This window comes from Lagenorhynchus albirostris, chromosome 5 (assembly GCF_949774975.1).
Source record: "Lagenorhynchus albirostris chromosome 5, mLagAlb1.1, whole genome shotgun sequence".
Lineage (NCBI taxonomy): Eukaryota > Metazoa > Chordata > Mammalia > Artiodactyla > Delphinidae > Lagenorhynchus > Lagenorhynchus albirostris.
In genome coordinates, this window is record NC_083099.1 from 30,090,482 (window position 1) to 30,115,624 (window position 25,143).

The 25,143-nt window shown below is 37.9% G+C and overlaps 1 protein-coding gene across 5 annotated transcripts in view; it reads right to left on the minus strand.

Annotated features, from left to right (window-relative positions):
* PPP2R3A (protein phosphatase 2 regulatory subunit B''alpha) overlaps window positions 1–25,143 on the minus strand; it is a 222,173-nt gene that overhangs the window by 127,503 nt on the left and 69,527 nt on the right. For 4 of the 5 annotated variants that reach the window (XM_060149794.1, XM_060149793.1, XM_060149797.1 and 1 more), the window contains 2 exons: window positions 8,612–8,878; window positions 220–323 (listed from right to left, as the gene is read on the minus strand). In XM_060149794.1, the coding sequence (XP_060005777.1) occupies window positions 220–323; window positions 8,612–8,878 (371 nt within the window). Of the gene's footprint in view, window positions 1–219; window positions 324–8,611; window positions 8,879–12,807; window positions 13,202–25,143 lie in introns of those variants that run through there. The other variant, XM_060149796.1, reaches the window with a different exon arrangement.

A 25,143-nucleotide genomic window follows, 5' to 3' on the forward strand; every position in this document is an offset into this window, starting at 1 on the left:
TTCTGAAGGTCTGTTTTACTGATTAGAGACGTAAGATAAAGGCTTAGGGAAAGAATTTGTGTGTGGGCATAATAAACTGTGAGTCATTGAATTTTACTTGTTGAAACAAAGGATAAGGGGAAAATTAATAAATGAGTAAAATAAGTGACTTTTATAAAGCATGTCATGAGGGCCGGACAATTCCTTGCCCAGCCCCAGAGTAACTGCTCTCATACTTACTTTCTCCACATGGCAATGAATGACTGGGCTGACACAAATCCTGTCCTCTCTCCCCCTGCAGCCCTGAACATGGGGGTTTTCCAATAAAGAGGACAGCCACAGACCTGCAGATAAAGCACAAATACAGTGTAAGCCAAGGGGCAGTGAAGAGATGACATGACTGAAGAAAGGGCCTTTGTGGCTTTTACCCTTCATGCCACAGTGGACAGAAGGGCCCTTGGAGGAGCAAAACTGGGGCAGAGGCAGATACATCAGCTGGGGTAGATTCAGCAAGACAGAGGGGAAACGAAATAAGAAGATGACATGTTTAATGAAGAAAATGAAAATCCATTTGCCTTTTCTGCAAGTGCATTTATAGTGATGTTTCTTTCCCCTAACCTGAAAAAGCAACGAGTCTCCCTCCCTTCCTACCACTCTTACATCATATATTTTCTACCTTTAGGAAAAAAAAGAAGTGACTGAACATCATGGTTGTATATGCCCTTCCCTCCTATGGCAGGAAAATACAGCCACCTTTATTGCTCACTCACTTGGTGTCAATACACTCTATCACCTCTCTCCCTCTCTCTCCTTTGCTTATTGTGTTATTAAGCCCCAGGTGCAAAAAGAACCAGAAAAGCCTGGACTGTTCAAGAAAACAGCTATAAATCTATTTAAATGGATACAATTCAGGTGAAAGCTGAAAGGCAAAAATTAAAATGCTATTATTTATTTAGAAGATACCACAAATGGCTACATATTATAAAAGCCTTAGAAAGAATTAAATACAATACCCTAAAAGATAATAATTTTTTTCTCCTCAATAAAAAAGCTCTTTCTTTCAATTAAGAAAAATTATTCTTATACTCTTATAAGAGACAGTCTGTACCAAATTAACCTGCTTTTTTTCTAGAGGGAAAATTCTTCCAAGTAATAATAATATCTAAATATTAGCAGAGAAATAGTCTCTAAATGATCCCAATTTTATATATACACATAAAATGTATTCCCAAATCTGAAGCTCTTCAGAGAGTCACATCTTGTCATTGGATAAAGATATTCTTATTATTCATATTAGATATAGGATCTGTTGAGCCTTATTCTACAAAGGGAAGCTTCCCCTCTGACACAATAGGTTGAAGTGAAGCTGCTCCTGATGTGAGGCCTCGGTGCATGGGGGATCCCCACAGAAGCCTGCATAGTACCTCATCTGAGATCAGTTATGCTGAGAGAATGCCCAGGGCTGCTGGGTTCATGTCAGAGATGAGGATATGGATGGTGAGATTCAGGCCAAGGGAGGTAAGTACAGGGCAGAAATGAGATTGCTTCTGCCAGGGCCACTAAAGCATGTTCTGCAAGCAGGATGGAATTTAAGATTTCTTAAGTCCAGAGGTCAAATACCTCCACTGAGGTCAAGAATGAGGGAGGGAAAGGTGTTGCTTAGCAAACAAATGGATTTTGTTTATTGTATAAATTATGACTGCCAAGGTACAAAGCTTACAATTAACATACTTTGGGTGGTAACTGTCAAATCCACTTTCCCCAATCCCAATTCTTCCTTTCATGCAGAATGGTGGTTTGCCAAGAAAATGCTCTTAAATATGACAGGCTGTTGGTAACTGCTGGAAAAGTTGGAAGAATAGCCTGTATTATGGAGGTGGGGGGTGCAGAGCCACAAAAAGGGAGAAAATACAAGGAGAGACTGGAACTGGCTTGCCAAGGTGCTTGAAGCTCCCACCACTAGAGCCACTACGGATTTTTCAGAATTGAAAGGGATCAGGAATCTTCTAGTTCATCCTTGGGAAGTGGTCACCAGCTCAGCGAAACACTTCCAGGGACTGTGCACTTACTATCTCCGGTGGGGCTACTTCCACTATTAAAAACTTTCATTTCCTTAGATTACAGTCTTTTATTCAGAAGACTCCGGTTAAAATGTGTACACATCAGCTCATAAAGAGTAGTAAATCACTGGGATTAACATTTACAAATTTTTTATGACCCAAAGGCAGAATCCTAAGAGATAAAGTACAGAATAGATATGTTTTGAAGTAGATGGGAAAGGGCTGAATTGTTTTTCTTGTAGTGGGTCACCCTGAGCAGCCAAAGGTTGGTCAACATGAGGGTATCGGGCCCTTGGAGAAAATGCCAAAAGAAAAAACTGGAAGGGCAGTGGATGGCAAGGGCTTCAGACAATACACTTTGACCATTTTTAAAAAATGTATGGCTGGTCTGCATCTGCTTAAAAACAAAGGATTAAGATAAAGAGAGTAAGCAAATAGCCAAAGCAATCTTGAGAAAGAAAAATGGAGCTGGAGGATTCAGACTCCCTGACTTCAGACTATACTACAAAGCTACAGTAATCAAGACAGTATGGTACTGGCACAAAAACAGGAACACAGATCAATGGAACAGGATAGAAAGCCCAGAGATAAACCCACGCACATATGGTCACCTTATTTTTGATAAAGGAGGCAAGAATCTATAATGGAGAAAAGACAGCCTCTTCAATAAGTGGTCCTGGGAAAACTGGACAGCTACATGTAAAAGAATGAAATTAGAACACTCCCTAACACCATACACAAAACATAAACTCAAAATGGATTAAAGACCTAAATGTAAGGCCAGACACTATAAAACTCTTAGATGAAAACATAGGCAGAACACTCTATGACATAAATCACAGCAAGATCCTTTTTGACCCACCTCCTAGAGAAATGGAAATAAAAACAAAAATAAACAAATGGGACCTAATGAAACTTCAAAGCTTTTGCACAGCAAAGGAAACCATAAACAAGACGAAAAGACAACCCTCAGAATGGGAGAAAATAATTGCAAATGAAGCAACTGACAAAGGATTAATCTTCAAAATTTACAAGCAACTCATGCAGCTCAATATCAAAAACCAAACAACCCAATCCAAAAATGGGCAGAAGACCTAAACAGACATTTCTCCAAAGATATACAAATTGCCAAAAAACACATGAAAGGATGCTCAACATCACTAATCATTAGAGAAATGCAAATCAAAACTACAACGAGGTATCACCTCACACTAGTCAGAATGGCCATCATCAAAAAAATCTACAAACAGTAAATGCTGGATAGGGTGTGGAGAAAAGGGAAGCCTCTTGCACTGTTGGTGGGAATGTATATTGATACAGCCACTATGGAGAACAGTATGGAGTTTCCTTAAAAAACTAAAAACAGGACTACCATATGACCCAGCAATCCCACTACTGGGCATATACCCTGAGGAAACCATAATTCAAAAACAGTCATGTACCACAATGTTCACTGCAGCTCTATTTACAATAACCAGGACATGGAAGCAACCTAAGTGTCCATCAACAGATGAATGGATAAAGAAGATGTGGAACATATATACAATGGAATATTACTCAGCCATAAAAAGAAACGAAATTGAGTTATTTGTAGTGAGGTGGATGGACCTAGAGTCTGTCATACAGAGTGAAGTAAGTCAGAAAGAGAAAAACAAATACTGTATGTTAACACATATATATGGAGTCAAAAAAAAAGTGGTTCTGAAGAAACTAGGGACAGGACAGGAATAAAGATGCAGACATAGAGAATGGACTTGAGGACATGGGGAGGGGGAAGGGTAAACTGGGACAAAGTGAGAGAGTGGCATTGACATATATACACCACCAAATGTAAAATAGATAGCTAGTGGGAAGCAGCCGTATAGCACAGGGAGATCAGCTCGGTGCTTTGTGACCACCTAGAGGGGTGGGAGGGAGATGCAAGAGGGAGGGGATATAGGGATATATGTATACATATAGCTGATTCACTTTGTTATACAGCAGAAACTAACACACCATTGTAAAGCAATTATACTCCAATAAAGATGTTAAAAAAATTTTTAAAAAATTAAGTGGGTTTCTTGCAGACAAAAAAAAAAAGATAAAGGGAGTCAGGAGATCAATAAGAACCTAAAAAAAAGTAAATGATATCAACCTGAGTGCAACAGAATAGAAACTTTTATAACGAAGGAGAGAACAAGCTCATGTCAAGGCTTTTTACAAAGGAAAAGACTGGATGACAAGTAAGGAAGTACAGGACGTGCTGAAAATGGGTTTAGGAAACTGAGGTTTAGAGGAGGAGACAAGAGTCAGCGTTGCTGGAGCAAAGAAAGTTTGACTGACACCTATAATTAGATCTAAAAATGGCCCAACAACATAAAGAACTGAAAGCAAGATTGTCTAATGATACACAGGAAGAGATGATCACCCAATATTTGTAATGTTCTTTAACATTTTTAAAATGTCTCATGCTCGTTATTTCATTTGGCCCTGACATGATCCCATACAGAAGAGGGTGGGTATTTTTATCCAGTTCTGCAGATGAAGAAAAAAAGGTACAGAGAGGCTAGCTTACAGGCCACAGGAACAATGGGTCAAGATGGTACTGTATCAGCCAATTAGAGGAGCTGGAGGGCTTTGTTCAGTTCGGAAGACTTTCATTCTTTTCTCTCAACTTTCTCTTAGAGGCTAAAACTCAGTGGTGACAAATACTTCCCTTGCTGTTCCTCAGTTTCTGTTCCTATGCTTTTTTTTTTTTTTTTTGGTGGTACGCGGGCCTCTCACTGTTGTGGCCTCTCCTGTTGCGGAGCACAGGCTCCGGACGCACAGGCTCAGTGGCCACGGCTCACGGGCCCAGCCGCTCTGCGGCATGTGGGATCTTCCCGGACCGGGGCACGAACCCGTGTCCCCTGCATCGGCAGGTGGACTCTCAACCACTGCGCCACCAGGGAAGCCCATCCTATGCTGCTTTTGCTCCTCTTAGATTCATTCTCTAGTCATTTCTTCTCCATTACTACTTAAAGCTGTGGAAAAAAGTACAAACTACACACTGAGAATTTAATCAGAAATGGACATTAATCTCTCCACGCTGTTTGAGGTTGAAGATGAATGAGCTAAACTTCACCAACAGATGCAGATTTCATAAACAGAGTTTTCTTTGCACTTAAAAGACAGACCCCAGTCTCTACAGCTACACTTAAGCATCACGGAGAGTAGACTGTAAACTCAAGCTGGCCTTCCAAGTAGCTTTATAAGAGAGAGATTTTTCTCTTTTCTTTTGATGTGGACTTTTTTTTTTTTTTTTTGCGGTACGCGGGCCTCTCACGTTGCGGAGCACAGGCTCCGGACGCACAGGCTCAGCGGCCATGGCTCACAGGCCCAGCCGCTCCGCGGCATGTGGGATCTTCCCGGACTGGGGCATGAACCCGTGTCCCCTGCATCAGCAGGCGGACTCTCAACCACTGCGCCACCAGGGAAGCCCTGATGTGGACCATTTTTAAAGACTTTACTGAATTTGTTACCATATTGCTTCTGTTTTATGTTTTGGTATTTTGGCCGTGAGGCATGTGTGATCTTAGCTCCCTGACCAGGGATCGAACCCGCACCCCCTGCATTGGAAGGCAAAATCTCAACCACTGGACCACCAGGGAAGGTCCTCCAAGTAGCTTTATAAACTATAAGAATCCATAAAAACGTTCATTTATTGCTCTGACCACATCCTCCTTTGTTGTCCCCCAGGGGTTGTCTTCTCCTTTCCTATAGCCAACCTGTCGTGAGAACACAAGCACACGAGGGTCAGTGATACAGGCACTGCCAAAGGATGAGGACGGTCTGTAGAGCAAAGAACGGTGGAAAGTAAGACTGACTTAGTGAGTGCTAAAAGACTGGCCGTAGCCAAGGAAAAGCTGGATTACATGAGCCTAGCTAACTGGAAGACATGATTAAATGAATTTTTTAAAAAATAAATGATTTTAAGAATAAAGAGGCAAAATCCAATAAAACGAGCTGATACAGTACTTCCGAGGTCATTATACACACATCCTCATCTTTATATGCAATGTTAGTTTTAACTTTTTAAAAGTATGAGCAGTTCACCTTGCTATCTGAGCTGACAATTAAGGTCTAAGAGCAGTGAACACAAATGCTTGGCACCCCGAATGGAAGTTAGAGCTATAATCAAGTACAATTCAGACAAGTTAATCAGACATGTATGTGTATACTGGCTATTGTGCCCCATGATAATTTGGTATAAACAGTAAATTGTCACGTAAATGCCTGTTACTATGGCTACTAAAAAAAATAGTTTTCTATCTTTTTAAACTTCTCTATGTTGTCAGCTTCCACACTGGCAGTTTTTCCTGATGCCACCTACAGATTGATCCTCACTGCCTGTAAATAGGAAAGTCCTCCGTCTGACTCCCCAGCATGTAAACCCCTTCCCTGACTTGACTACGCTCTCTCCTACACATCTCGTGACCATGTGGAGTCCTCAGGCTCTCTGCTCTCCTCTCACTGTGCATTCACTGTGGAGTGCTGGCGGCCACTGAGCCACAGGCAGGGCAGGGCTACCACCAGCCAGGTGGGAGAGCCAGAGCAGGAGGGTGGAGGCAGCACAGCAGGAAGGCTCCTCAGTCAGGCGCTGGGAATACTTAGATGAAGGTCGACCCAGAGACCTTCAAGACAGAGCAGGCTGCAGGTCTCTGGCAGTGAAGCACTAGTCACTGATTGGCTCTCCAGATGTGGGGAGCCCAGCAGACCACCGGGGAACTACCATGTCCTGCAATCTGCAGTCTCTCCTGTTTGCCTGCCCGAAGTGGTCCATGAAACCTCATGTCTCTCTCACACAAATTGTTACCATGTTAGATATACCCTGTTTGGCATTTATGTGATTAACATGTTATCTCCAAATTAGACTTCATTCATCCTTGCTAAATTCTATCTTTTGGATTTAGATTCATTATTCTAGTCCACTCAGATAATTTACCACTTGATTCATAAAATAGTCATCTCTCAAAGCTTGGGGTAAGAAAATGCCAATGTCCTGAAAGAACTTATAACTTATTGGGTGGATATAGCTTGGAAGTCAGTTGATGGTATGTTAGCATACGTCCAGGGGAGATAGGGTAGAAACAGCACGATGCAGGAGTCAGAGGACATGTCTCCTGACATGGACAAACTCTGTGTCTTCACGTACATACTTGTAGGACTTCAGTTTCCTCATACGTACAATAGAGGAGAAGAAGGTGAGCTCTTACTTCTGGAATGAAAGAGGTTGTTTTTCACTAGAAACATTCTAAGGGGTCAAAAAGCAAGTTCTAAGATTGGGGGGGGTGATGAAAAAAGGAATAAAAAAAGGATTCTTTTTCACTTCCCTTAAAATCACTCTACTTACAAATTATTTAACAGCAGTAACAAATGTTCTGAGGTTAGAGGTAGGAGAGAAGATGGGCCATGACAGGGCAGGGATTCAGGGATGTCCCTCAGGACACAATGGAAGCTAGGTCTTAGAGGATGGGTGATGTGGGAGTGGCAGAGTGGAAGCCCACTTTGGAGGGGAGAACTATGAGAGCCCAAATGCAGAGGCAAGCCTGTGGGAGGGCAGGTGGGTCAGGCCCACGCAGGGAACAGCAGTTTGGGTTTTATCCTCAAAAGCAGTAGTCTTCAAACTTTCAAATATTATTCCTGAAAGCAGAGGAAGCATTCCCAGTGGAAGGGTGCATGGGGTCTTGGGAACTCCCACTTGGTGTCTAGTTGTCCACATGCAGCCCTTAGCCTACTAAAGCCCCTCTGTCTCTTGAAGCACAGCTTGAGACCACTGCTAAATCCTGAGGTATGATCTGACTCTTCAGTATACATGCATCATAAAAACAGAACCCAAACGAAACAAAGCACTCCTATAGATGGTAGGAATCCCTGAATATTGCTGAGCTGGGGAATGACATGATCAAATATAAACTGATGATTATGCTCAGTAGTAACTGTTCTAGGAGGAGGCTGGAGGTGTAGAATCCATTACTAAAGATATTACAGTAGTCTTAGCATTAGGGACTAAGACCTTAAATTAGAAGCAGTTGGATATATTGAAAAGTATCACAGACTTGCTTCCTGGTGGCAAATCCATTTATTTCTGAGAAGAATTACAGTGTTGAGCTGGCCTAATTGTTCCTTGTCTGATTTGAGGGCAAGGAGTTATGATCAATGAATGAGAACAAAAAAGAGAGATTTGTATTCAACACAAGGGAAATTTTTCTAACAAGGAAGGCTATTTAATGATGGAACAGGCTGCTTGACAAGGTAGTGAGTTTCCTGTCACTGAAGGCATTCAAGCAGATAATGAATTTATGTGTTGGTGATGCCATGGATGGAATTCCTGTATTAAATGGGAGGATGGACTACGAAACCACTAAGGCTTTTTTCACACTTAAGAGTTCCATAAAGTAGAACCATAGCTAATATATCAGTATCAAATACATTTTTCTAATATGGAAAAAAAAGATGTATGCTTACAAACAGAGAGCAAGGAGGCAATAAAGAGAGGGAGATTGGGATTGCTAGAGAAAGGGAGATTATACATCATTTAGTAGTTATATTACCTTTGCAATTTTTCCCATTTCATAAATGTCTGCTTTCTGATCTTCAATATCCATGAAAGCAGTTTCAATTCTGCTTAGAGTCTGTTCATGATTACTGCAGGCATCGGGGAGTCCTTCAGGGAAGTAGAACCGTGGAATGTTTATGGATAATGTTGCATTCACAACATTATTCACATGAGGAACTGGGGAGAGAGGTCGGGGACTACTTGCAAAGGTGGCTGGAGGTGGAAGTGGTGTCCCAGGTTTCTTTTCTGGTTTATTTTGAATCTGGAAAGAAAATATGATTATGAGACACAAATATTCTAAACAGTATATATTACTGGAAAGTCCTCACCAGTAATAGGAAGTTGGGTATAAATACAAGAAACCACAATTAGAAGCAGTACAGATGAAGAGCTCACTCAACTATAGACAGGGGTAAGCATGCTCTGAGGGAATGCTTATCTACACTGAATCAATCAGTACATTACTCATCTGTCAATACTAGAGTCTACATAGATTTGTGCTTAAAAAATCCTACAGTACATTTTCCCACCAGTGAGGAGCGAGACATTTAAGAGCAAGGTCAGTTGACATATTAAGGACCTTAAGGTGAATTCTCAGTCTGTTGGACCTGGATTAGTAAATTCTTCTTGAAGACTGTTCTTGGTGTTTCTATGCATTTCTACCTGTCCTTCAGTAGGCAAACAGAATGAGTTCTTTTTAAATATGTAGATCTAAAATGTATTGTGGGGGCTGTCCTTCTACCTTCTTCCCTAGTTTGACTTTATCTAGGTAAAATCACTGCTAGTCCCTGATGCAAAGAAAGTCTTTGTTAAGAAAATTAAAGCATTTTAGTTTTAGAATGTCTTCTACCAGGCTGACTGACTTGCCACCAGAGGCATGCTATTTTTTCTGAGATACACAATTCTCTCATTTTTAGTATACTCTAATAGACAAGGATCATGGTCATTAATTTCACCACAGCCAAACTCTCTTTACAGTTTATTAATTCTTTAATAGTTTATATCATTCCTTTTTCCAAAAAGGATTTGATGTGGTGTACCATAAAGAGACATAGAAAGGACAGTATTAAAAGGTTGGGGGGCAACAGGGAGACTAAGAGTAACCATGATTTAGGGAAAGGGGAAGGGAGGTACACTAATATTCAGGTAGAAGTTTATTTTAGCAATGAAGACTAAATTTAGTTCTGAGATTCATAATAGAAAAAGCAAAAAAGATTCAATGAAGATTTTCAGAGTTGAATTTCTATTCTTAATTTTGACCAAATTATCTATCAAGGCTCATGAGCATGGCCTTATTAAATGCTACATAAGGTATGAAAGATGGACATAACTGTTGACTAGCTAAATTTATTTTAAATTCACTGTGAACACAAAATATTACTCGAGTGTTCTTCTTCCTTAAATTGTATCCTAACGCCATTCCTAAAGTCTGAACAATGATTTATCAGTATGAAGTAGATCTGAATATCATATTCCCTTTTGACATATGGACTTATAACATGATTATAACATGATTTTTAAATTCAGGGTAAAAATTTTAGCTACCTTTGAAAAGCATAAGTATTATAGGAAGACAGGCTTCATTCATACAAATATGTGATAAATATGATTTAATCTCCTACTTTTATTAAACACGGCCCATTTCTCATGTTAATATCTGACATTAATACAGAGTGGAATCTGCTCATATATTAATACTGTTGGGGATACGAAGGCCAGTTGGTCACACCAAGCCTTTGCTGCAGTATCAGGATATCACTCATATAAAGCAATAGTCAAGGAAGACATTGCAGAGGGAAGTGATGCCAATGAAATATGAAAAACTTAACAAAAATCAGTGATGGCTTACTAGCTCTGTGACCTCAGGTAAGTTACTTAACCTTTTAGAATTTCAGTAATAAAACATTAATTTCCTTTAATCCTCACCAATTAATTTCCTTTAATCCTCACAACAACCTTCTTCTTGGAAGGTTGTTGTGAGGATTAAAGGAAATTACAGGATGTAACATAGGGAAGAGGCTCAAAACTGTGCTGGGCAGAGATATGTCTTATTTAAGAAAATGAGTCACAAGGCCAAAGGATGGGGTTCTCAAAAGATTAAATACAGGGCTTCCCTGGTGGCGCAGTGGTTGAGAGTCCGCCTGCTAATGCAGGGGACACGGGTTCGTGACCCGGTCCAGGAAGATCCCACATGCTGCGGAGCGGCTAGGCCCGTGAGCCGTGGCCGCTGAGCCTGCACATCCGGAGCCTGTGCTCCGCAACGGGAGAGGCCACAACAGTGAGAGGCCTGTGTACCACAAAAAAAAAAAAAAAAAAAAAGATTAAACATAACTTGGCATGGTCCTTCAGATTCAATAATAAATAAAATAATCACTTACACTTGTAAGGCAATTTAAAGTTTACAAACTACTTTTGATTTAACAAACTGATAATCTCTTCTAAGTAAACAATTGTCTCTACCTTAGTGCTAAATCTGCAATTATTATTACATAGTCCTATGAGTCAATAACAGTAGAAACTGTTCTTAAATTTCTAAAATAAGGCATATAATTCTTCAGGGGCTTTACTTAGGTCACTTGTATTAGTGTCATTTCCTTTCTATTATTCTATGCTGAAAGAGATTTGTGAGACTACAAATATACAGTTACCAAAATTCTTTTTTGTTTCTCAAAAATGTTTCCCATGGTGTGACATCCAGGGTAGTTATGGATAACTTCAGGGCAATTATAACCATAGGATTGAGACCACTGGTGCCACTGGGAATGAAACTCAATATTCTAGTGAACACACAATACTGGAGAAGGTTTAGAGCAAGCCCTTCAGTGTTAACTCTACACTTTTGCTTTGACAGAAATAAGTGACATTCAGAAGAAACCCTGGCTATTTGTCAAAGTTTTAATTTGAATGGGAAAATATTCAATTATATAATAGTCTACTTTGCTTTCCGCAGTGTACTTTAACACAGAGCAGTTCACTAATAGGGAAGTATTTACTAATTCACTGTTTAAGTCCATATTTAATAAAACTGATGTTAATACTTAAAGGGAAGATAAAAAGAATGCATTTACTTTGAACTTTTCAGGTGTATTGATTTACTTTCCACTGGGTTCAATAGGAGACATATAATTTAAGTCTTAAAGTAGTTTAATAAAACTGACGCTTTACAACATTATAGAATAAAACAGTAATATAAAGTTCGTCAGATTTACCAAGTTTAGCATCTGCCCACTTTAAATAAAACTATTTCATTCAAATCTAGGAACAGCATTAAAACAGAATTAGCTGTGTAAAGTATCTCAATTCTCCATTACAGTCTTTCCCTATACAGTATCATTTAGATATTCATTCTGAACAGTACCCTTATGTTACTGTAGCATTTCCAATATTTGACCATTTTTGACCTATTTTTAAAACGCAATTTCATATCATTCACTCAAATAATTTGAAATTACTTTAGGTCAGAATAACTACAAAACTATGGTTTCTTGCTGGATTCTTGATGTCCATCATTGATGTGGCCCTTGATCTGTATTGTATTCAGTGCTAGGTAACTTGTTTGATGAGACACTGGCTCTACAGTTGTAAGCAAATAAGCACGATCTCTGCAAGCAGCCCCTGCAGGCAGAAATGACTCAACCTCACAGCTGAAGGAAGACATTCTTTCACAACCCAGGAGTAACTGCCATCCTTTGCTCCCTACACACAGTATATCACACACACACAACTGCCTATATGTATAAAAATAGTTCTTTCAAAAAAAAAAAGACTATCAGGATCAATATTCTTTTTTAAAAAAGATTCATTACAGATATATGTATGTTAATACAAATTTAGTCTACTAAATCAAAGTGCAAACAAGGATTTTAACATGGAAATTCTAACTTCTCAAAGATATTTCTATGAAAAATTCTAAATTGTAAAATATTTGTTAAGTTGTATTTAATTGTCTCTAAAACTGGATTCCCTCTCTACAAGAGAAAAATGTGAGTACTGTACTTCAGGTCCAGAAGGTCTATTTTTAAACCTGTTGGAATCTCTCTACAAATAGCTTTCTGGAAATAGCTGAATAGAGGACACAGATTAATTCCTTGATCTAATATCAAGTGAGCTGTAAAATTATTTGTAAGTTAGTTCACTGGGTGGTTTTATTAGTAATAAAAATATTTTAAAAGAAACACCCAAGTTTCAAACCTGTGTCTGCTGAAATGACTTCAGCCGCTTCTTAAACCGTGACGGGAGAACAAAATCACAGCCCCTTGCCAGGAAAGCTAACTCTCCCCTTAAGTCCGGGTCCCTTCGTAGAGATGTTTCCTTGATCATCATCTTTGAAAAGTGGATGTTTACTTATCAAACTGTCCAGCACACTTCTGAAGATAGTCAGACTTAATAAGTTGTCAATCTCGTCAGGTAGAAAGGTATTTTTTTTCTTCTTATCTCCCAAAGAAATTAAGTTCAAGCATTGTGCTCTCCCAGCCTCCAGGGACCACAATCCATGCTTGTACTGACATGCAGCTGCTTCCCAAATACAGCCTGTGGCTCCCAAGACCTGCTCATAATTTTCAAGTAAGAAACACGGGCTGCAATGGGCCTGTTGCTCCTTGTAGGTAGCTTTAAGTCAAACTGACCTGCCCATGTGGAGAATACAGAGCCTTCTGGGAAAGGAAGCACCCACTACTCTGAGCACCAAAGTTAGAAACATTACAGCTGGACCTAAAAATAGTGACTTCTCAGATAATGCTAACTTCTTAAACTCAGAGTACATGAGGTGTCAAGCCACATAAAACAGTTTCTCCTCAAGCTAGGAGAGAACATGTAGAGCATTTTTGATTTTGCTATTTAATATTTTATGGAAAAAAGAACATGCTGCACTTCAAATTTGAAACTATTATTTTAAGAATAATTTTAAAAAATTCTTATTTGAAGGGAAGCAAATGTCTAAAACCTTCTAGATATAACCAGTCAAAATATGGAGAAAAACACTATCATCCTCAAACAGGAATATACAGAGATTTGTTAGTCTCAGATTTTAAAATCAAATCTTTTTTTCTTTTTTTTTTTGTTTTTGGTTAGTTTGCAGAAGACTATCTAGTGATCAAGCATACTTTTTTGAAGTGATTATGAATCTGGATACATTTGAAAATTTATTGTCAAAGCATTGGTTAGTTAAGAAAGAGGAATGATGGAATGCCAAAAGAAAGCAGATTTAGATACACAGAAGTGAATGAAATTTGGTTATAATAAAGGCACAAAAGATGATCAAATAGCAATGACATAATACATCTTGAATTTGTGAGACTCGTTTTTCTTAAGCTTTCAAGAAATCTCAGCTTTAAAAAAAATTCTATTATTTTATCATATATTGAATAGCTGCCTCATAGTTATTTACAAGCAAATCTTCAAGTATTATCTCATGTTTAATATTTAGAATTCAATATTTATTTTCAGTCATCCATATTATTCAATCCATACTGATTTTCTGCTTCTAGAAAATATAAACCAAATATTACCAAATAAACCCCAAAACCAATAACAGCTTATGATTCTCTTCTGCTGAACCTTTGTCTAATTTACTGGGAATTAAATTCTTTGGTTTTCCATTGTTTCCTACAACTTAAGTTTTTTCTCAATTTTAAGACATTCTGGTAACACTTTATAACATGTATATTGGGCTTATATGCCTAAACCTGTAGTTTTCAAATTTCTTTTTAAGCTGTAGAATTCTCCACTCATACAAAATCTTACCTGAAAGCTCTCAATATATACTATGATTGAAAGAGGATTACATTGAAACCACTGGTCTAATGCTTCAACCTGGGCCTTTCCTTTGTCTCCCCAATTTTCTCTCATTCAGGTTAACTCTTTGAGCTAGGTGGCTTTCCCTACACTCTTGTCTATAACGCTCTAATTCCTCCTTCATTATTTCCCACCAAATTAAAACATTAAAAAAGTCTGTTATGAATGCAGCTGGGTTTTTAGACTTGTGATTTAATGCTTTTTCACTTTAGCCACACCTTAGTTGTATTTCTCCCCTTCCTACAACAACCCATGGCTTCAGGGGTGTGACTTTTCATCCCCTTCCTGAGAATACTCCTTCTCCTCAAATTATACACACTTTAACCATCCTTCGAAATTCAACTCAAATTTTACCTATTTCATGAAGGATTATCTATTTAAGCCCCCTTATTGCAATTCTCTTAATAAAATATTGTAGAGTCTTTGTTGAATGACTTCCACTTAACTTATTCTCTGGACAAACCAATGTTCTCCATTTTACCTATAGGAGAACCACCAATGCCTGGGACACACTGATTCATGGCTAATAGTTTAGTTTCTGTTATGCTCTCATGTTTCTTATCTCAGTAGTTGAGTTCTATGCTTACTAAGAGTTGGTTGTATTTGTCCCCATCTGTTTATACTGGTTGTACTTTTTACAGTAATAATTCAATTCAATTACATAAACTAATGAAATATGAATGTGGAAAAAAGAGAGTTGATATTTCTAAAACTAAAACCCTAAGTTGAATATTTTATAAAGACTCAGTAAAGGCAAAAAACTACTAAAATTTTTCTGCTGTAAAATTAGTTATCGGTGAGATAAAGGAGAAAAGTCATTAAAATCTAGAAGGTAAACTACATTCAAATTGCTTCACTACTGACTTAAGTTCCTGGAAATCAGTTAACAAATATACTGAGTGTGATTTACTACAAAAAGATGTCATGAAACTTCAATTTCCAATTATGACACTCATTTCCAAAGAAAAGGCTTGGCTCTACATTAAAAGATCTGAATAATTAATGTTCCAAGTTAAAATAAAATGTTTAAGATACACATTTTACAGAATACATGGATAGAGTTTACAATTCCCTACTGAGTAACTATCCATCCCAATCATGTTCAGGTAAAAGGGCTTCTACTGCAATATTTTATAATCCGGCAATATTTTCCAACAGTGTCTAAACTTTTCAGGGTGAGGTCAATTGTAAAGTCATTCAATCACTCAACAAATATATTTCTGACACTTATTATGTGCAGTTACTTTGCTGGGTGCTGAGGATACGAAGAAGATAAGAAGTGATCCCTTTTTTTCTTCATTGCACCTAGCACAATGTTGGTTTAGAGCAAAGGACAGCAAATACTTTCATTTACTTCTTATAAATCTCTGGAGTTTCAAAGTCAGAACAGTGGTTAAGAGGCTGTCCTGCTACCCCTCTTAAGCAGGAAGAAGACATTTCTCCATGTCCTTTGATGGTGAAATAAGCTCTAAGTTTTTATTTATCCAATGGCTTTCCAAAAAATTCACAGGGAGAAAGGCCAGGTCCCCTAAAGGGGGTTAGGAAAGAACTGGTCTGTGGCAATGAGTTATTGATGGAGAAAGATTATTATGAAGTTTGTTTATTTGCTTTTTACATATTTACTTGTGTCTATATGGAAGTATACCTGCTTGGTTCAAGAAAGAGTCTGAGAATGTGAGTTAGTTTCAAGAAGTATATGATAACCGAAACATAGCAGCAAAGAACATGGCTTTTAGAGTGACCTCTTCTTTACTGGAAAAAGATCAAACAAGGAATTTCACTATTGACACAAACACGGCCTATGATATACTCTCTTCTCTCTTTACTTTAGTCACAGAGAAAGTGGTACAATCCTTGGGGCTGGGGGCTGGAAGGGAAAAGCTGTTTCTAGGTGAGAGGTTTTCCAGGGAGGAACTAAACAGAATGAGGAAAAATAGAAAACTATAAACATATAGTTAATAAATTCAATTTGCAAAGATGGAAAGTTTGTCAGTTTTAATGGAAAGAGTCGATTGTAAGGGTCTTCCCAATGTCCTTCTGGAATAAACCGTGCGATACTCTCTCCTGCCCTCTGCAGCATAAATGAAGTCCATCCTAACAAGACAGCTAGCCAATAGTAGGTGTTTCCTGAACAGCAACCTGCATCTCTTTTTGGCCTGCAGATCATTCATGCACATACACTGCCTGCAGACAGAGGATGTCCTGTCTGGACCATGGGCCCAACCTGGTCTTCAGGGCAACTGTGTTAAGACAGCTTGACTACAGGATGGAAAAGACGGGTGCTCTTTTGCTGTGGGAATGACTGGGATATATCAGTTGTTACCTTAAGATCCAGCTGCCTTGACTGGGGTTCCTTTCTTGTGTTACCATTCCGTATATGTTCCATGCTTGAGCAAGGAGGATAACCTTTCTCAAAGAGAACCAGCTCAGTGGTGGATTCCTGGGTATACAGGGTTTTACAGGTTCCCTGGCAGGGGTACATACGAGAGAGACTGGCCTCTCTGAAATGACTAAAAACTATAGAACTGTTTTAAGGATAGCCTCCAATATATCAAGCAAGAAAAGATATTCCCTTATCATGTCCTGAAATGACCTACAGAACTGAGGCGTGAGTCCAGAAAGAGCCTATACCCTAAAGGAAGGTGACAGTGGGAAGGAGATAGAAGGATAAAACTGTGTGTGACACCCAACATATTGTTTTTGTAGGATTCAGTCTTTGAAGTTTAGTTTGGAACTCAGAATGGATTTTCTAGAGCTTTCCAAATCCTCTCATAACTCCCTGCCCTTCCCCCTCTGAAAATGAAGACAGTGGTGATATACAATATTAATTCACTCTCTTCGGAAAGCATCAGCTCTATGGGATGTTTTAAGGAAAAAATGGGTTGATTACACAGGATAGAGAAAATTTTGAACATTTGCCGAAGACATGAATCACTTATTTTGACTTGTATAAAACTGCTAAACAGTTAATGTTGTATCGATATATGCAATGTGTTGTCCTAAAATAAGTCTAGCCTTTATTTTATAAACTAACATGTAAAGTCATACCAGCCTCAGGTGACGATGACTTTGGGGACTGAGATAATAGCACTGATCAAGACCACACAGTTAAGAAGACCCGTTGGGATAAACAAGGCAGCAAAACTGCGAACATCTGAGTGAGTGACAGAAACACGTAGCATAGCAAGCCTGGGAAATCTGCTCAGCTGTGAGGACCTGTGTTGAGGTGAGAAGAATCAGGTCCAGAAAGACATGAGAGTCACTCTGAAGTGACATCAAAAGATTTTGCTCATAAGATGCTACAGGGGAAAAAAAAGTTACATATGAAAGAGGAAGTTACGCTACATCAACAGGGTACTTCTGATTTTAAAAAGGAAGCTGGCTGTTTTGGAAAAAAAAGCTAAATCAGAAGGCTTTTTCTGTCTACACAAAAATTTGTACATGAATGTTCAGAGCAGTGTTATTCACAGTAGCCAAAAAGTGGAAACAACTGAAATGTCCATCAGTTGATTAATGGATGAACAAAATGTGGTACATTCATACAATGGGATATTATTTAACCATAAAAAGGAATGAAGTACTGATACATGCTACATGATAAATCTTTAAAGCATTATGCTAAGTGAAAGAAGCCAGACACAAAAGACCACATATCGTATGATTCTGTTTACATGAAATGTCCAGAACAGGCAAATCTATGGAGACAGAAGAAAGATTAGTGATTGCCAGGGGTTGGAGGGAGGGGGGAATGGGGAGTGACTGCTAATGAATACAGATTTTTTTGTGGGATGATGAAAACGTCCTGGAGTTGGTGCTGATGGTTACAAAATCTTGTTGAATATACTCAAATCTACTGAATTATGCAGTTTTTGTGTGTGTGATTGTATTTTATTGATGTAGAAACATAAAGTGATACAATGAACACTATAGGGCATATAGTTTAACTGAAGTACAGCTGATGTACAATATTATATAAGTAACGGGTATCAAATATAGTGATTCTGAATTAGGCATTTTAAAAAGGGTGAGTTTTATACTATTATATCTCAACTTAAAAAAGCCTTTCTCATCTTGGCTCTAACTGGCAGAGCAGTTAAAAAAGCTAATAATAACTTGGAATCATAGACTTTGTTTAAAATATCATTGTAAATAAGCTTTAATAGAGGAAATTGCTTATAAGCTAATTACTCTTAATACTAAATTTTTATATCCTCCTTTATGCTCCAACTTGGTGTTTTCTCATTGTCTTATTAATAGCTTGCTTTGTGTCACGAATGTTATTTTACTTTTAGTAATGCAACACTGGAGTGGGGGAAGGAGGCTGGTGGTTGATGTTGGTGGTGATCCATGGTTTCTTTGCTCCTCTAGCCTTAACTTCATTGGTTGTAGCAAAACAGGAGGACATCTAATTAAGCATTTTTGTGTCTTGCTTCAACTCCTCCAAATGACAGGAACACATTCCATAGGAAAAAGAACCCATAAATCTAATATTTTTAACTCTCAGTGTTCCTAATACTTAGGGGTAGGTGCTCTTCTAGGATCTGGGGCAGGCAGAGATAATTAAGAACCTAAAATTATTACATATTATAATTCTTGGATAACTGGAATTTCTGGTTCATAGAGTTCTGTACTTCTTAGTCTGCCTTTCTTCTTCCTTCAGTAATTACTTCAAGTAGAGACTGTTCATTATAGAGCATAAGAATTCAATTTTGGCCTATAAACATGTTAGACAACTCAAGTTAGAAGGAATAGAGGGTTTCCAATCCACCGACACTGCCATGTTGAATATCAGTGAATGCATGGTGACACTACTATAAAATCAATTGCTCCAATGTCTTTGTTGGAGGTTTACATGTGTGTGATGTCTCAGGAATTTTGGGTGAGGGCTGAATTAAGAGATGTCAAAAAAGAAGGCTGATATATGACAAACCCTCAGCCAACATCGCTGTCAATGGTGAAAAACAGAAACCACTTCCACTAAGATCAGGAACAAGACAAGGATGTCCACTCTCACCACTATTATTCAACACAGTTTTGGAAGTATTAGCCACAGCAATCAGAGAAGAAAAAGAAATAAAAGGAATCCAAATCGGAAAAGAAGAGCAAAGCTGTCACTGTTTGCAGATGACATGATATGTATAGATAATCCTAAAGATGCTACCAGAAAACTACTAGAGCTAATCAATGAATTTCATAAGTAGCAGGATACAAAATTAATGCACAGAAGTCTCTTGCATTCCTATACACTAATGATAAAAAATCTGAAAGAGAAATTAAGGAAACACCCCCATTTACCACTGCAACAAAAAGAATAAAATACCTAGAAATAAACCTCCCTAAGGAGGTAAGAAACCTGTACTCAGAAAACTGTAAGACACTGATGATAGAAATCAAAGATGACACAGACGGATGGAGAGAGATACCATGTTCCTGGAATGGAAGAATCAATATTGTGAAAATGACTATACTATCCAAAGCCATCTACAGATTCAGTGCAATCCCTATCAAACTACCAATGGCATTTTCCACAGAACTAGAACAAAAAATTCCACAATTTGTATGGAAACACAAAAGACCCCAAATAGCCAAAGCAATCTTGAGAACGAAAAATGGAGCTTGAGCAATCAGGCTCCCTGACTTCAGACTATACTATAAAGCTACAGTAATCAAGACAGTATGGTACTGGCACAAAAACAGAAATACAGATCAATGGAACACGATAGAAAGCTCAGAGATAAACCCACGCACATATGGTCACCTTAATTTTGATAAAGGAGGCAAGAATATACAATGGAGAAAAGATAGCCTCTTCAATAAGTGGTGTTGGGAAAAGTGGACAGCTACATGTAAAAGAATGAAATTAGAACACTCCCTAACACCATACACAAAAATAAGCTCAAAATGGATTAAAGACCTAAATGTAAGGCCGGACACCATCAAACTCTTAGAGGAAAACATAGGTAGAACACTCTATGACATAAATCACAGCAAGATCCTTTCTAACCCACCTCCTAGAGAAATGGAAAGAAAAAAATAAACAAATGGGACCTAATGAAACGTAAAATCTTTTGCACAGCAAAGGAAACCATAAGCAAGATGAAAAGACAACCCTCAGAATGGGAGAAAGTATTTGCAAATAAAGCAACTGACAAAGGATTAATCTCCAAAATTTACAAGCAGCTCAGGCAGCTAAATATCAAAAAACAAACAACCCAATCCAAAAATGGGCAGAAGACCTAAATAGACATTTTGCCAAAGAAGATATACAGATTGCCAACAGACACATGAAAGAATGCTCAACATCACTTATCGTTACAGAAATGCAAATCAAAACTACAATGAGGTATCACCTCACACCAGTCAGAGTAGCCATCATCAAAAAATCTACAAAAAATAAATGCTGGAGAGGGTGTAGAGAAAAGGGAACCCTCTTACACTGCTGGTGGGAATGTAAATTGATACAGCCACTACGGAGAACAGTATGGAGGTTCCTTAAAAAACTAACAATAGAACTACCATACAACCCAGCAATCCCACTACTGGGCATATACCCTGAGAAAACCGTAATTCAAAAAGTCATGTGAGAAGGAAAAAAACTACAATCCTGTGTCCTGTGGAACAAAACCCATATTCACAGAAAGACAGACAAGATGAAAAGGCAGAGGGCTATGTACCAGATGAAGGAAGAAGATAAAACCCCAGATAAACAACTGAATAAAGTGGAGATAGGCAACCTTCCAGAAAAAGAATTCACAATAATGATAGTGAAGATGATACAGGACCTCGGAAAAAGAATGGAGGCAAAGATCGAGAGGATGCAAAAAATGTTTAACAAAGACCTAGAAGACTTAAAGGACAAACACCTAGAAGAATTAAAGAACAAACAAACAGAGATGAACAATACAATAACTGAAATGAAAACTACACTAGAAGGAATCAATAGCAGAATAACTGAGGCAGAAGAACGGATAACTGACCTGGAAGACAGAATGGTGGAATTCACTGCCGTGGTACAGAATAAAGTAAAAAGAATAAAAAGAAATGAAGACAGCCTAAGAGACCAGAGACAATATTTGAAGAAATTATAGTCAAAAACTTCCCTAACATGGGAAAGGAAATAGCCACCCAAGTCCAGGGAGCGCAGAGAGTCCCAGACAGGATAAACCCAAGGAGACACATGCCAAGACACACAGTAATCAAACTGACAATTAAAGACAAAGAAAAATTATTAAAAGCAACAAGGGAAAAATAACATACAAGGGAACTCCCAGAAGGTTAACAGCTGATTTCTCTACAAGCCAGAAGGGAGTGGCACGATGTATTTAAAGAGATGAAAGGGAAGAACCTACAACCAAGATACTCTACCCTGCAAGGATCTCATTCAGATTTAATGGAGAAATCAAAAGCTTTAGACAAGCAAAAGCTAAGAGAATTCAGCACCACCAAACCAGCTCTACAACAAATGCTAAAGGAATTTCTCTAAGTGGGAAACACAAGAGAAGAAAAGGACCTACAAAAACAAACCCATAACAATTAAGAAAATGGTAATAGGTACATACATATCGATAATTCTCTTTAACGGGAATGGATTAAATGCTCTGACCAAAAGACACAGGCTCGCTGAATGGATACAAAAACAAGATCCATATATATGCTGTCTACAAGAGACCCACTTCAGACCTAGGGACACAAACAGACTGAAAGTGAGGGGATGGAAAAAGATATGCCATGCAAATGGAAATCAAAAGAAAGCTGGAGTAGCAATACTCATATCAGATAAAATAGACTTTAAAATAATGTTACAAAAGACAAGGAAGGACACTACATAATGATCAAGGGATCAATCCAAGAAAAAGATATAACAATTATAAATATATATGCACCCAACAAAGGAGCACCTCGATACATAAGGCAATTGCTAACAGCTATAAAAGAGAAAATTGACAGTAACACAATAATAGTGGGGGACTTTAACACCTCACTTACACCAATGGAGAGATCATCCAAACAGAAAACTAATAAGGAAACACAAGCTTTAAATGACAAAGTAAACCAGATAGATTTAATTGATATTTATAGGACATTCGATCCAAAAACAGCATATTACACTTTCTTCTCAAGTGCACGCGGAACATTCTCCAGGATAGATCACATCTTGGGTCACAAATCAAGCCACAGTAAATTTAAGAAAATTGAAATCATATCAAGTATCTTTTCTGACTATGACGCTATGTGATTAGAAATCGGTTACAGGGAAAAAAACATAAAAATACACAAACACATGGAGGCTAAACAATACACTACTAAATAACCAAGAGATCACTGAAGAAATCGAAGAGGAAATCAAAAAATACTTAGAGACAAATGACAATGAAAACACGACAATCCAAAACCTATGGGATGCAGCAAAAGCAGTTCTAAGAGGGAAATTTATAGCAATACAATCCTAGCTCAAGAAACAAGAAAAATCTCAAATAAACAATGTAACATCACACCTAAAGGAACTAGAGAAAGAAGAACAAACAAAACCCAAAGTTATCAGAAGGAAAGAAATCATAAAGATCAGAGCAAAAATAAATGAAATAGAAACAAAGAAAACAATAGCAAAGATCAATAAAACTAAAAGCTGGGGAGGGAGGGAGACGCAAAAGGGAAGAGATATGGGAACATATGTATATGTATAACTGATTCACTTTGTTATAAAGCAGAAACTAATACTCGATTGTAAAGCAATTATGCTCCAATAAAGATGTAAAAATAAATAAAACTAAAAGCTGGTTCTTTGAGAAGATAAACAAAATTGAGAAGCCATTAGCCAGACTCATCAAGAGGGAGAGAACTCAAATCAAGAAAATCAGAAATGAAAAAGGAGAAGTTACAACAGACACCGCAGAAATACAAAGCATCAGAGACTACTACAAGCAACTCTATGCTAATAAAATGGACAACCTGGACAAAATGGACAAATTCTTAGAAATGTATATAACCTTCCAAGACTGAACCAGGAAGAAATAGAAAATAGGAACCAACCAATCACAAGTAATGAAATTGAAACTGTGATTAAAACTCTTCCAACAAACAAATGTCCAGGACCAGATGGCTTCACAGGTGAATTCTATCAACCATCTAGAGAACAGCTAACACCCATCCTTTTCAAACTCTACCAAAAAACTGCAGAGGAAGGAACACTCCCAAACTCATTCTACAAGGCCACCATCACCCTGATACCAAAACCAAAGATACTACAAAAAAAGAAAATTACAATCCAATATCACTGATGAATATAGATGCAAAAATCCTCAACAAAATACTCACAAACAGAATCCAACAATGCATTATAAGGATCATACACCATGATCAAGTGGGATTTACCCCAAGGATGCAAGGATTCTTCAATATCCTCAAAATCAATGTGATACACCATATTAACAAATTGAAGAAGAAAAACCATAAGACCATCTCAATAGATGCAGAAAAAGCTTTTGACAAAATTCAACACCCATTTATGATAAAAACTCTCCAGAAAGTGGGTACACAGGGAACCTACCTCAACATAATAAAGGCCATATACGACAAACCCACAGCAAACATCATTCTCAATGGTGAAAAACTGAAAGCATTTCTTCTAAAATCAGGAACAAGACAAGAATATCCACTATCGCCACTATTCTTCAACATAGTTTTGCAAGTCCTAGCCACGGCAATCAGAGAAGAAAAAGAAATAAAAGGAATACAAATCGGAAAAGAAGAAGTAAAACTGTCACTGTTTGCAGATGATACGATACTATACATAGAGAAGCCTAAAGATGCTACCAGAAAACTACTAGAGCTAATCAATGAAATTTGGTAAAGTTGCAGGATGCAAAATTAATGCATAGAAATCTCTTGCTTTCCTATACACTAATCATGAAAAATCTGAAAGAGAAATCAAGGAAACACTCCCACTTACCATTGCAACAAAAAGAATAAAATACCTAGGGAGACAAAAGACCTGTATGCAGAAAACTATAAGACACTGATCCAAGAAATTAAAGATGATAAAAACAGATGGAGAGATATACCATGTTCTTGGATTGGAAAAATCAATATTGTGAAATGACTATACTACCCAAAGCCATCTACAGATTCAATGCAATCCCTATCAAATTACCAATGTCATTTTTTACAGAACTAGAACAAAAAAATCTTAAAATTTGTATGGAGACACAAAAGATCCCGAATAGCCAAAGCAGTCTCGAGGGAAAAAAATGCACCTGGAGGAATCAGACTCCCTGACTTCAGACTATACTACAAAGCTACAGTAATCAAGACAGTATGGTACTGGCACAAAAACAGAAATATAGATCAATGGAACAGGATAGAAAGCCCAGAGATAAACCCACGCACCTGTGGTCTACTAATCTATGACAAAGAAGGCAAGGATATACTATGGAGAAAAGACAGTCTCTTCTATAAGTGGTGCTGGGAAAACTGGAAAGCTACGTTAAGAGAATGAAATTAGAACACTCCCTAACACCATAGGAAAAGAAAAAAAAAAAGTCACGTACCACAATGTTCACTGCAGCTCTATTTACAATAGCCCGGACACGGAAGCAACCTAGGTGTCCATCAACAGATGAATGGATAAAGATGATGTGCCACATATATGGAATACTACAATGGAATACTACTCAGCCATATAAAGAAACGAAATTGAGTTATTTGTAGTGAGGTGGATGGACCTAGAGTCTGTCA